The 14,233-nt window shown below is 37.4% G+C and overlaps 1 protein-coding gene across 1 annotated transcript in view; it reads right to left on the reverse strand.

Annotated features, from left to right (window-relative positions):
- LOC110167575 (microtubule-associated tumor suppressor 1 homolog) overlaps window positions 1-14,233 on the reverse strand; it is a 71,752-nt gene that overhangs the window by 37,448 nt on the left and 20,071 nt on the right. The window contains exons 5-8 of the mRNA XM_020932938.2: window positions 11,806-12,019; window positions 4,661-4,864; window positions 2,275-2,439; window positions 1,322-1,489 (exon numbers count right to left, since the gene is read on the reverse strand). Coding sequence (XP_020788597.2) covers window positions 1,322-1,489; window positions 2,275-2,439; window positions 4,661-4,864; window positions 11,806-12,019 — 751 coding nt within the window. The remainder of the gene's footprint in view (window positions 1-1,321; window positions 1,490-2,274; window positions 2,440-4,660; window positions 4,865-11,805; window positions 12,020-14,233) is intronic.

The raw sequence follows: 14,233 nt of genomic DNA on the forward strand, positions 1-14,233 counted from the left end.
TCAACAAAAGAACAGTTTCTTAAGCCTCACGTCACTCCTCAAAATTTCAACAGAGGTGTGCAGTACACCTTAATAAGCCTACAAACAACACAATAGTATATACAATGAAAATAAACAATGTAACACAATAACTGTATTTATACAAAAGAACTGATATTAAATGTAGTCTCTCACGTCACATAAGCCTTTTGCGATAAGTGCTATATCAACTTATTGTTCAATCAATGATTGATGGAACAATATCTTAGGAGGCTGTTCAATACAATAACATTTGGTCTTTAGAGGGTTGAATAGGCAAAAGATTTAAAGCCACTGTATGTGATTTTCACTATTTGAACAAAGCAAAAAAACAAAACTAGTTTAATTTAAACAGTTTGCAGTGGTCCAAAGTTATTCCTAAATTAACTTATGCCTTCTGCGCATCCTAATTATTTACCGCAAAGAGTTTATAATCGCTATTCATAACCTTCAAAAACCTTAACGGAGTTTTGCAGCGATAGTAACGCTAACAACAACTCGCGTGCTCACACGCACTTCATAATTCATTATTAATGGACATTAAAACGCTTCATAATTTGATGCAGTACACAACAGATATTTTTGACCTCAAGAGCTGCTCATACAATATATCTGTATCGCTGTATCTGTACAAGATTTATTTTGCTTATTGCCATCTATAGCACACAACACATGGATCATTATTTTATATTTTGTAAATTTTAAATGCAATATTATATGCAACATAATATTTAGAAATGGGGTTACTATGTCTGTTGCATAATGTAGTTTCAGTACTATTGTTTTTTATTGTGGTATTTTTCACACATTTGTTTCTGATATTGAAACAGGCATAACGTCACTAAACCCATTTCAAACACTCAAAACAAAGCAATTAACTGCAATTAACTTCATAATGATGGATAGCTGTAATTGAAGTTTTAGCCAAGACTACAAGTCAATCTAATGAATGTCCAAATAATTTCCCGACACACCTGCAGGGTGCCTCACTGCCAAATCACAAACGCCTGTTTAACTCTATGTATAAACACAAAATGTTTTTACAATAATCATTGCCATTAAACACAAAAAATAAATGGAAATGGATGAGTGATATATTGATTCCAGTATTGGTATCATCCAAATGCTAATTTGTAATCTTTACTTCAACAAGATGAATTTGTGGGGTATGATATGAATTTTAAAAGCTAAGAATCAGTATTGGCAAATATTGGTAATCAGCCACAGCAGCAGTATCAGATACTGTGCTCCAAACCACATACTTTTACTAATCATGAAAAAGACCCCAGGTCCTACTCCATACCTGTGCTGTTGACGCGGCTGAGCCTTGCAGAGCCACTCCGTTGCAGAGGATGCTGGGAGGCCTGCTTGGTCGGACTCTGAGCAGCAGATGGAGGGGTCCTAGTGCCTGCTATATTCAAAGGTCCAGACTTTGTTGAGTTGGCGTTACTGACAGAGGGAGCTTTGAGACCTAAAGAAACACAGGAATAATCAATACACAGGTTTAAGGCTCTTTAACGGTGCACAATGTAACTTCTCTCAATGGAGATGTAATAACATGGAGATGTTATTGCTTTGCCTGGAATTTTCTACAATATGGCATTGAACTCATCATCTTGCTTTATTTAATGGATGTTTTGAAAAACATGCATTCTTACTGTGAGTGAGGTTGCCTCTCCACAGATGTGACCTGTTACCTGACCTGGTGACATTGCTTGCGTGTCACCATGAATATTGATAATATTATTCCATACTGTATAAAATTCCAAGCAATAACATATATTTCCCCCTTGTACTATTTGGTGGTAGGTGAAAAAAATACATAAAATCAATGAAAACAACAGTTCATCTTGTCTTTAAAATTTTAATTATATTTTAGCATAAAACTACATTAAAAGAGTAGTACTCAACTTTTCCACCCTGCCTCACCGTTTGAATGGGCCCAAAGATTTGTGCATGTGAATTCTAATTCTAATATGTCAGAGGTTTGTGAGAGTTTTAGAACTTTTTCCTTTTACAGCTGGAAAATTAGGTAATGCAGCTTTGAACTGTATCTGCACTTGTAATTTTTTTTAAATTATTGTTTATGCTTTTACTTGTTTGCAATGTTAGTGTGGTGATTTTATTTTATTTTGCTTTGTGGTTTGTAAAGCAGTTGGAACTGAGTTTTGTACAAACTGTTTTACAAATAAATTTGAGCATCCTTTCACCTAGTCCTAAAGTATAATGATTACTAAACCCCACAGTTATCCATACCTGTATTTGGGGGTCTGGCCTGCAAAGACAAAGCTCTGTTCCTCATTGGTGAAGCTTTACTGACATCACTGGAGCCGGGGGGCCTTGCAGTGCTCTGGCTGCCCACAGGAAGCGCACTTCTGTTGGGACGCTCATCTGACTCAGAGGCTCCTGCTGCTGGAGGTACTGGGACAAGGAGGAGGAGGAGAAGAATAATGTTTATTTTATATCTATAGGCAGACACACATTTAAGTACTGAAAAGCAATGGATTAATATAGTGCCATCCAAGAAACCCAAAGAAGTTTACATTGCATTATTCATTCACTTCAGGTACCACATTCATACTAGCCATGGTGGGTGTCTTGCATAAGGACACAACAGTGGTTTCCACTAGAGCCACTGCTAAGCCTGAAGCATTCTTAACTATTATTTATTATTATCCAAGTCTTTGTTCATGCTTTCTTAAGGCATGAATAAGTGCAGTTACTAGTATGTCTAGTATGTTTTACCATTAGCTTACAAAACAACAAAAAATTAGTTGATTAATTGTAATTTTAAGGAAGGCTATGGTCATTTGAAAGCTATGTGATGTGTGTTTGTGGGCATCTACTCTGAGGTCCTACTCAGGTCCATAGAAACCGGTGCTCTGCAGTTCTCTGTAAACCCTCTCCAGGATATTTGTATTGTTGACAATAATTTAAAGAAAATAATCAAACTAATATTTAAAATACAGATTGTATTCAGGTTTTCTTGCCCTGTTTGTGTTTTTCCACTGTGAATTTCCACTTTTCTGTGTCTTTGTCGGAGACTTGTCCTGAACTGCAGTTTTGTTTTACATTCTTAACTGTAAATTACTTTGAGATTTCAACATTTTGCTGCTACTTTTAATTCTTATTTGAACATTAATGTGTTTAAGAATAAACAACTCTCCAAGCCCTCATGACTACAGATATGTTGATATAGCAACAGTGTAAAACTTTTCCTAAAGAAAAATGACACTTCTATCCTATGATAATTTTCCTACAGTATATTCAGTATATCAGTATATCCACCAGAGTACAAGCAACAAATCTGTAATAACTGACTTACTGAAATACACTTTTAAACAACAATATTTCAGTTTCCTGTTTATAGGTGCCATTTTGAGTACTTTTCACTGGGGTCAGCCCTAGTTTCCTCGGTTTCTCATTTGCTTCCCAGAGAATTCATACTTTAAATGATTCGAGCTATTTGCAAAGTGGGCCTAATTATGGGTGTCAAGACTCCTGTTACATACAACATTTTGAGAATTTTTCACAGTTCAAAACATATAATATTTTACTTTAAAATTGTCAGTCGCTATGGCAATGGTAATTTTTTTCACCATTCCTAAATCCAGGGATATGTTGCTGCCTGCTGTCCCTCGTTAATGGATCTTTGAACAAAGCTGTTTTAATGACATAGGTTCCCAAGCTCTATGGTCTATCTCATTGTAATGGTATGTGTAAAAAAAACTACCCCAATCTTTGAGAAAAGGAAGACGAGGATTAAATCATCAGTGAAAAGGAAGCCACTCCAAAAAGAAAAACAACAGCTATCATTGTACAGAGTTAACTTATCTCTCTATGTGCGTGGAAAAAAACTGTTCTTAAGCCTCCTATCTCATACTTATCTCACATTTCAGTCTTAAAGGCGCTGTGTCTGATTTTTACTTTCTCAAATGCAGGCTCTATTCACGCTGAAGTCACAAATCAGAAAGACGTTTGGAAAGATGCAATTACAACTTCTGGTGTAGTTACCGACACCGGGCTCACTAACTGACTGTGATAAAACCCACTGAAGTAAATGTCATCAGAGTGCATACATATGTGCTGTTTGGATTCATCTTGAATTTGGCTCCCTCATTTCTTCTAATTGCATGTACCCAGTGTGCTCAGAGTTGTGTGTCAGTGGGAAAATTATGAAAACTGAGGTATGGCTGTAATTGTTGATTAGCTGAACATAATGGAATGCTGCAATGACAGAAAATAAAAGAAAACTGGGCCATTTTCTCATTTTTCCTTGATTTAGTCAGACTTACTACACCGAACCGAGCCCCAAACATCTTCCTGGTTTGTGATGTAAGCATAAATAGAGCCTATTAGTTCACGTTAAATGTTTCTAAGACGTATCAATAATAGCAACAGATCCATTCTCCAAACAATAGAACTGAGAAGCCCTACCTTCACAGACATTTTCTATGAACTCAAGCCTTGAATGCAGGACAAAATGGGATTACTCAAAATACAGCTCTAAGTAAGATGATGAGGGATCACTGTTATAACATGGTTAAAAGCTCATTAAAGTAGATTTCTCATAAGATATTTTAAAAATATATGTATGTGTCAAAAACTGCTTTTTCATTATCATATCTCCTCCATTTCGTACATTTTCCTCCATTGTTTTCATTAGCGTTGCTTCCCAGAGATGAGGAGCTGAGACTTGTGGATAATCCTTTCACAGGAAGTTTGGATGCCGCAGTTACAGTGGCGGGGCGTGCAGACGAAGGTTGCTGATTGGTCGACGATTTGGAAGTGAACGAGGAAGTGGTGGCCAAGGAGCGGTCTGCACCAAAGCGAGGTTTGGGTATACCTGGAGAAGAAAAAAATAGTGAATTCATTATTTGAAAGGCAATCTTAGGTCAGGTTTAGTGTTCTCTGCATTTGACCCATCATTTAATACTGCTGGGGCAAACCTGAGAGGAGCAGAGGACTAGTTCTTTGGTCAGGAGGTTGGTACCTGAAAAACTGAAGGAAAATGGAGTATGCAGATAAAACACACCAAGACATAGGAAACTCAGAAAAATGGTTAATATATAAATTATTTTAAACAGGGGGTGTTTTACTTCTATGGGGTATTAACCTAACAACGTTAGTAGAAATTGCAAAAAAATCGATTTGGCACAATACCCCCTCTTTAAGCAAATACGACATCGAGGTTCTAAATCTAAACCTTAACTTATCCGTACATCTTGCCTCATGCATTATGCTTTAGTACGTAAGACACACGCAAAGTGTCCATTCAGTTACATAACCAAAGAACAAAACTGGTAATTTGAAAACAATGTGGATGTGAATTTCAAAGTGCTTGGACATTTTTATGCCATGAATCATTTGTTCCATCCCCAAACCAGGACTTAAGGAGGTCCCCCAGAAACATGACGCCTTCCTCCTTGTAATGCACCAATGTGAATCACATTAGTAGAGAGTTAGCGAATAAGTAGCAGTGTTCATTTTCAGACAACAATGTTTTCACGTCCCTTTGTGGTCAATATTTCTGTATGGTATTTTTACATCAAACCTTATCATTTTTACAAGCAACAATGTCCATTTTCCTGCTATATTTATCCAACCACACCACAACATCTGCAGATTAACTACAGACATTTGACCTGCCCCAATCTCAGTCAAAACAACACAGATTTGGAATGGAAGGGCATCTGACACAACAAGAGTGAGTGGGTTTGAGTGAAGACAAAAGATTTTAACAAAGACACAGCAGATAAGTAAAGGAAAACATCTTTAAGAAGGGATAAGACCTCAATCCCACAATGAGGACTACAAGAAATGTTCACAACTGCTAATCTTATAATGCTTGGTTTGGTCCTGTCCTAGTCCTGGTTTAGTCCTGTTGTAGCTGTGGTGAAACCCAGATTTAGTTTTGGATTTAGTCATAGTTTTGTCTTAGTATTGGAATAAATATGGAGTCGAATCCTTAGTAGGACTATCGAAATTGAGTTAAAAATTTTAGTATCACGACAACACTACCATGAACACGGTCTTAGACAATTGAATTCAGATCACAATATCTGGTAAATTTGGTTAAGTAACTGATGGTGTTACGTTGCATGAAGCAATTATGAATTCCCTGCTCTGAATATTCAGTTAGTGTGTAGAGATGTTGACCATTCTAGATGAACACAAAGGAGGTGAGTGTCCTCAAGAAAAATCCTGTTAGTGTAAAACTCAATGTAAAACCAGCACGTGCTTCCTCACATTAGCTGAGATTAGCATTAGCATTAGCTCACAGAGGACACTCTGTTGTGGAGCAGAGGTTGGACAGGAAACATCTGGCTTCATTTGGATTCACATCTGGATCGAGTTACCTCTGAAACCACCGTGTTAGGTAAGACAGGCACAGTCCGCTTACACCACAAGTGTACACTACAGTCATGTTTCTGCTAAACTGACTTTTTAAATATTTTAACCTTGTAACCATCATAAGGTTCTTTCCTCATCAAAAACAAACCTGAAGTTGTCTTGTTTTTTCATGTTAAAGCCTACCTGCAAATGTCAGATGTTTTATCAGGTTTTAACAGTATATTTTGGCTGTGGTTTTATAATTTGCATATTATGTATTTTATTGCATATATTTATGAGTTTTAGTTTTATTCCCATGATCGCCTTGATACTCCCTTGTCACCTGAGCACTTCTGCGTCAACCCTGAGTGCTCCATAATCGGCGCACCTGTACCTGTATCTACAAACCATAAAAAAAGAACATGGTCGGTCTGAAGGCGGGATGGTGGCAGCACGAGACCCGTAGTAGTACAACGATGTACAGAGGCAGAGGCAGCTGAATACAGACAGTAATGACAGACGGACGAGGGTGCTGAAGAGGAGATGGACCCACTGATGTGCGAGGGGAGCAGCAGTTGTCAAGGAGCGAAGGAGGAATGAGGAACCAAGGATGATTCAGGAGAACACCACAAAGTGGAATGCAACCTTACGAGTAAGTAGTAAGTACATGAAGTAGCGGCGCTCAAATGTAAGCCTATAGCTGATTCATCCTCTGCAAGTAACCCACTCAAAGTACGTACCAGACCCGCCTTGCAGTTAGTATAAACCCAGTGTTAGTCTCATTACAATTCAAAGCTTATTATTCAAAGCCTTCATAACTGCCAACCTGGTGACACATACTTAGTTTATATCTTAAAAGACACTGTACAATTTAAACAGTTTGCAGTGATCCAAAGTTATACCTCACCGCAATCTGACAACTGTAAATATTCCCCCACGATGAGTTTATGAGTGCATTTTGCAACTTTCAGAGATTAAAACAGAGTTTTGCTGTCACAGTAAAGTAAAAAGATAGCATGCTAATGTATACTGGGGCAAGAGTAATTCTGCTCAGATACATGGAGGAAAAAAAAGTATGGCAACTTTAATGCTGATCAAATTAACATCTTCTGACAGTCTCTTCAGGGAGAAACTCAACAGTGACCAATTCAAAAAGCAGAAAGCAGAGAGAAAGAGAGAGATTGAGGGAGAGAGAGAGAAGGAAGAAAAGAGAGGAAAAAGAAACAGAAGAGGCTTTGTCCAGAGCAATGTGACCTTTAGCAGGACATCTGACTTGTGCCCACTCACTGAAAACTTACAGCCAAATGTACAGAATTGATGAATGCATAAGATATAACAAGTTACAGTAAGATCCATTTAATGCTTGTTATTGTACATTTGAGCGCTATAGCTCTCAAAACACTGCATCAGATTTTGAGGAACACCCGCGTTCTCCCCATCTCCTCCTATATCACTAATGTGCAGATCATCTGATGACTTCTTGACACAACGGTCAAAGCTCCTTGTTAATGCTCGACCTTGACTGATCTTTGAAGTGGCGGTTAGGCCTGGACAGTACTTAGTATGAATATGGTGTGTGAGTGAGTGAATGGTGAGTAATATATAAATAAAATCTCTCGACACAATTGACAGTAACATTGCTAATTTGTTTTTCTAGATACTACATTAAATAAAACAGATTTAATGTCATACTAAAAATATAAATTTTGTTCTGAATTCTACCTATTTTCAATTAAAGTCTAACATCGTTTCAGCGTATGGACAGGTTAGTGGGGTGTGGTTAGTTCTGACTGCATTCGACACACTTATGGCCCCTCCAGTTTAGAGCCTCTGATGATAATGACACAGACTCAGAGAATTATAGGGTTCAGACTCAGACAGAAACCAGCCAAACAGAGCTCACGTGTGTACAGAAATGACAAAAAAAATCCTCTATATCCACAGTCAAGTTTAATTTCCTTTAGGCAAAGATGAAAAATATGCAGAAAATGACAGGAATTTCCATCACATTCTTCACGATTGCAGAAAGTCAATGTATTTTATTACTAAGAATTTGTGTGCTGTAGTACTCATGAGCAAGACACTACATCCACATAGCCCTTTCAGTCATTGAACTAAAGACCGCCTTTTGCCATTGGTTAAAACCCAGACTCCAGCCATTTAATGACGCTTTATTTACTCCTATATTTGTCATATCAAATAAAGCCTAAAACGATGACAAACAGAACAACAGAATCAAATGGGTTATGTTCACATTTTACAACAATGACTCTATAGTTTCAGATGAAGGGCATGGCCTTATCATTATTTGTAAGGGATTGGCTCCACAAATTTGACATATTAATCTTATGGCAAGAATTTCAACTGACAACAATCACATCTTTGATGTTGAATAATGGTGCTACTACTATGATGCTATTGTGAAATAAAGTATTTCCCTTTTTCTTTATTTTTCACAAAGACAGAGAAGACAGAGAACTTTATTTTTGTTTCATGTGGATAGAGCCAGTAATTACAGAGATAATAACCATAAACCAGATTTAAAAAAACAAAACAAAAGCAAATTCTACCATAGCAGTCTGACCTGTCCACCAGCTCAATGTTCATGGGGGATTCTAGAAAACTGTGACGACACGTGAACGCAACCCTGTTAGAGTAGGGTCAAACTGATTTTCTTTGCAAACTACCAGTAAAAGGTAAAGAATGTAATCCTATACTTCTAACGCAATAACATTAGATTACTTTATTTACTCCTTCACAGCTTAGATTCAAAAACAAATCTTCAAAGTCTTATGTAACACACATACATATAAAACAAACATACACTGCTGTACCATTTTCACAGCACATGCCTGTCTCTCACCGCTCCACTTTAAGTCTGTAGGAAATCCTTCTACAGGCGCACAGAGGAATGCAACAGCCATTTAACTCTGCTCCATAAGGCAATGTGATTCTTGAGTCTACTATGCATAGGGCTGTTCAATTAATTAAATTTAAAAGGGCCTGTACCTGATTTTTTTTCTATGGGCAAGTGAGAAAAAATAGTTTTACAGATATACTGTATAAGCAGGTAAAAATTGGGCAGCTGTGTGCTATATGTATTTTATCATAGCATCAGGAAGAGCATTGTTTGCATGCTAGTTGTATACTGGGCCAACACACTATGCTCAGAATTAATAAGGCAAATGAGAAATACCTTTTTTAAGACAGTAAAAATCAGGTACAGCACCGTTACTCAAGGTTAAGATTGAGTAACTTCTAACTGTCAATAATACGCTTCAGTCTTTATAATGGAATGATCTGTCAGGAAAAGCATGTGGTTTGGAACAGAGGTCAGACTTTTGGAGGATTTGACATGTTAAAGATTAAAATGTTTTGTTTTGTTTTTCTATTCAGGAAAACAATACTGAAAGCTATTTTGTGTCATATCAAATGAATCGTGCACTTTCTAACTTTTCTGGTGGAGGGTCTGCTACTTGCTTGTCACAATGGAAATGCAATTGTTTGCCTATATTGTTCCACAGTATGGACTGATCTATCTGTATTCTGTATGGTAAGAAGCAAGTGACCAAGCCAAGTTACAATTCTCTGTGGATCTGTGGAGAAGTAAGCCCACTCATTGTAAGAATGCATGTTTTTTGTAGTTTTGTAGTTTGAACAAAGTTTTTACCTGCAATTGAATAACTGCACGATGCCATACTGTGGAACAGTCCAGACAAAGCAATAACAGCAGGTGACAGCCCCCCAACAGAAAAATTACATGGTAAGTAAGCAAGTTAAGTCTTTATTTATAAAGAGTGCTTTCCACAGACTTATATCATAAAGTTGCTTTATAGAGAATTATTCAATCACTCCATATACAGTGATGGTAAGCTACTATTGTAGCCACAGCTGCCCTGGGACAGACTGACGGAAGTGCAGCTGCCAGCCAATCAGCGCCATTGGTCTCTCTGACCACCATCACTCACACACGCAGGCACGCACACGCACACACACACACACACACACACACTCACACACACACATCACTTTCATACTAGGCAATGTGGGTAAAGTGCCTTGCCTAAGGACACAACGACTGGCACCCACTGTGGCACCTGATTTTCCCAGTGGTCTCCCATTTAAGTACCAGGCCCGAGCCTTGCTTAGCTTCTGAGATCTGACGGGATCAGGCTTTGACAAGCCGGTGCACCTTAAAGAATTTTTCGCAATTAAAAAATCTGTTCTGGGCAAAATAGAATAAATAAAGTAGGAAAACAAAATGATTCTGTATTAAAACCAAAACGTATACATTTTGGTACACCACATTTTGTAAATGTTTTACACCGGATGACCTTCCTACCACATATCTCTATGTGGAGTGGGCATTGTGGATGAAGTGTCTTGCCCAAGAACACAACAGCAGCATGGAAAACATTCAAACCGTCAACCCTACATGCGACGCCAGTCAGTTACAACAATACATCATAAACCATTCGAAGACTAAATAGACTTGGATGGTTGAACAACTGACAGAAGGAATTTCGCACTGACCAAATGAGTAGTTGTGAAATATTTGTATCTTGTTTGCAAATACATGTGTTTCCAATTTTGAAGTAACAATACAATTTTATGGGTAAAACATTTTGGCAGCTCAAATGTAAAATAATTATTAGTTATACCAGTGGTTCTTCACACAAATTGCAAAAAATACATCCAACGATAATATTCTATGTTAATGGTTTTCCTTGCATTTTTGACACTTCTAATGTAAAATGATTAAAGGTCCTATATTCAGCAAAACTCTTGTGAGATTTAAGCTCACATATGCTTGAGTAATCTTGCAATATTAACCTGTCTGCATTTCCAAAGCTCAAAATGCTTCGTAGAGATGGGCAAACCCAGGGCTGCAATCATCCAAATGATTCTAGTGAAGGTGTATGAAGTTTAAAACACAGTGGAGCAACTTCCTGTACATAACAAGGTGAAACAGAGTGTTTTCAGTTTGAGAGAAGAACTCAGCCTAAATATGCAGTGTTTGTGTGTTGTGTGAATGAAACAAAACACAAAACTCCAGGTATGTTTCAAATGAGGAAAGAACATTATAAGATATCAGAAAATAGCCTAATATAGGCCATTTAATATTGACTATTAGTTATAGATCAGTGATTATTGTCAAATCTATTGAAATCAAGATCCAGTTTCATAATTCACATTTTTTTCTTAACAATGATGAGTTGTGATCATTTGCATGCTGTTGGCTCATGTTCCCCACAGCAAAAGCATATGTGTTCAATTTAGAAGTATAACAATCCTCTTACTTAAAACTCCTGGCCACTGTACCAATGTCAAATGATAGGTTTGGTAGACTGTAAGACTTGCATGACAGCAGGAATTCAGAACTGACAAAATGACTAGTTGTAACACATTCGCACGCTGTGTACTCAAAGCGTGTGTTTTAAATGTTAAACTTACCCAGGTTTGGTCTCTGCTTTGTCGGAGATCCAGAAGCAGCATTAGGGGGACTCTGTCCAGCTTGCCCCAGCGATGAGCCATCATTCTGGGCTTGACGCGGTCCAGAGCTCCCTTGTTGTCCTGGAGGTTGACACACTCCCAGTTTAGTTCCTTTTGCTTGTGGTCTAGTAGAAGTTGTAGAAGTAGTTGTAGTTCCCAATTTGGTGGATACTTTCTGTAAAAAAAGTTGATGTTTAGTCATGCTGTCCCATCTGAGCAGTTCAGAAGTCCGCACTGAAACCAAAGCATTGGCCATTTCTTAGTAAAAAAATGTGGAACTAGAGGAAATGCAGTGAAGGAAAGAGAGAGAGAGACTTGGGGGAGGAGAGGAGGAGGAGAGAGGGAGGGGCTGTAGCAGTGTGCTGTAGGCAAGCCACAAGTCAAAAAGCATGTTTCTACACTGTAAAAAATCTGGTTAAAATTACTTCATTTTTAAAGAAGCACTAAGTAACTTTTCAGGTGGGGGATATGCTACCATGGGTATGTTATTTTTCTTTCCCTTTATTTTCCACACTATGGCATTAAACTTATCTAACATACATTCAGGCAATTACATATGTTTATATTGCACAAAAATATCTTTAAAAACAGTGAGTGTGGTCATTTCTCCACAGATCTGATCTGTAACTTGGCCTTCTATAGTGCACATTTAGTATTTATAGTAGTTTTGAGTAGTGCTTATTTTGACAACAAATGTCCATATAGACTGAGTGTTTTCACATTTTAGGTTGAGTTCACACTTACAAATAAAAAAAAAAATTCTCTAATTATCTCTCGGACTAAACCCAGACTTAAACACGTTCTGTTCAGGTTCAAATCAAATCTACAGCAGGACTAATATACCTGTCAATGGATTTCAGAATTATGACAAATTAAACCCACTGCCATAGTGATTAAGAGTGAATAAACTGGGTGCAATTTCTGTTGTTTTAATTTTGTGCAGGCTTATAGTTGAGAGAAGCATAGCATTTTTCCTTATGGGGTATTCTCTGTGTGCCCCTCCCCCACACACTCACACTTCATAAATACAGACACATGGAGAGAGCCCAGTCTGGCTTCCTGTTCCTCTGAGAAAAAAGGAAATAGTCACTGCCTAGGTTTTTTAAAAGTACACAGACAAAAGCGCAGTAGTTTTCAATGTAGGATACATTTTTTTAACAGAATTTTAAATTGATGTTTAATGTTTTTATCTGCCTTGGGTTGTTTTTGGTTGTGCCAAGTTTTTAGTTTTATTTATTTTCACTTATGAATCTCTATGGTATAGAATGTGAAGGATGGTTACCAAAACCCTTGAAATGTGGTTACCTCCATATTAAACACTTTAGCCTCTAATAAAACGGTGCAAAAATGCATGTTTGTAGCTTAGTAGAGACAATGAGATACATCAGTACAAAAACTGACATCGTGAACTCTGCTGCTCGCTGACAGATGAGAATTACTATGCACTGTCCTAATTCAAATAAATAAATTGATGAAAAGCCACAATTGAAAATGTAACTTTGATTTTGATAATATATGGTCATATGCAAAAAGAATATTTTTAAAGAAATATAATTACAACTTTGACACCATCTATATTCTACCAAAAACTCCCTTTCAGTAAAAATGTTACTTTTGTGAAACACACTCATAAATTAATTGTGGTGAATAATTAGGATGCCCAGAATGCATAGGGTAAGTGAGGAATAACTTTGGACCACTGCAAACTGTTTAAAATAAAGTTTTTCATGTTTTTTAAGAAAATCAACTACAGCGCCTTTAAAGCTGAAAAGGTCTTGACTTTAATCCAGGCCACGACTCAGAGCTGATGGATTACAGTGAAATACAAACACAAACTCAATCAAGTGTCAACACGCAACTTGGCAGAGACAGAGAGCCAGAGCCCAAAGCTGTTTAGCAGAGTTTAATATGAGACAAACAACAACAGAGAGATGGTGCATGTGAAAGGGCAGAAACAAATCAAATATGGAAAAAGTGTGTGTAATTTGAATGGTTGCACCTAGAAAATCACAAAAGCTACAATGATTGATATGTTGCCTTCAACAACTAGTCACTTGTCACTTTGGGTTCCTGTTCTGTAAAGGCTGCTAACCCTGTAGTTCAGACCTCTACAAACATGTTCTGAAATGCATGGGATTCTTGTTTTAGTTTAGTTCATGTTTCAGCCTTCTCTCAAATGCCAGTGCTCGCGGACATGTTTAGATGTGCACTGAATTTGGATTACAAATGTGAGCACAACTGCAGCCAAATGGACAGGTGGAAAATGATGTATAGAGAACTTGTTCATGGTATTGGGCAAAAACCTGGCCTTAACTAGATTTAAAGCCAGAGTATGTAACTTTTTAGCCACACGACATAAATAAATAGCATATTGTTGTTGTTTTTTTTT

The sequence above is a fragment of the Boleophthalmus pectinirostris genome, unplaced genomic scaffold, assembly GCF_026225935.1.
Source record: "Boleophthalmus pectinirostris isolate CB_2022bp ecotype Guang Dong unplaced genomic scaffold, ASM2622593v1 HiC_scaffold_22, whole genome shotgun sequence".
Lineage (NCBI taxonomy): Eukaryota > Metazoa > Chordata > Actinopteri > Gobiiformes > Gobiidae > Boleophthalmus > Boleophthalmus pectinirostris.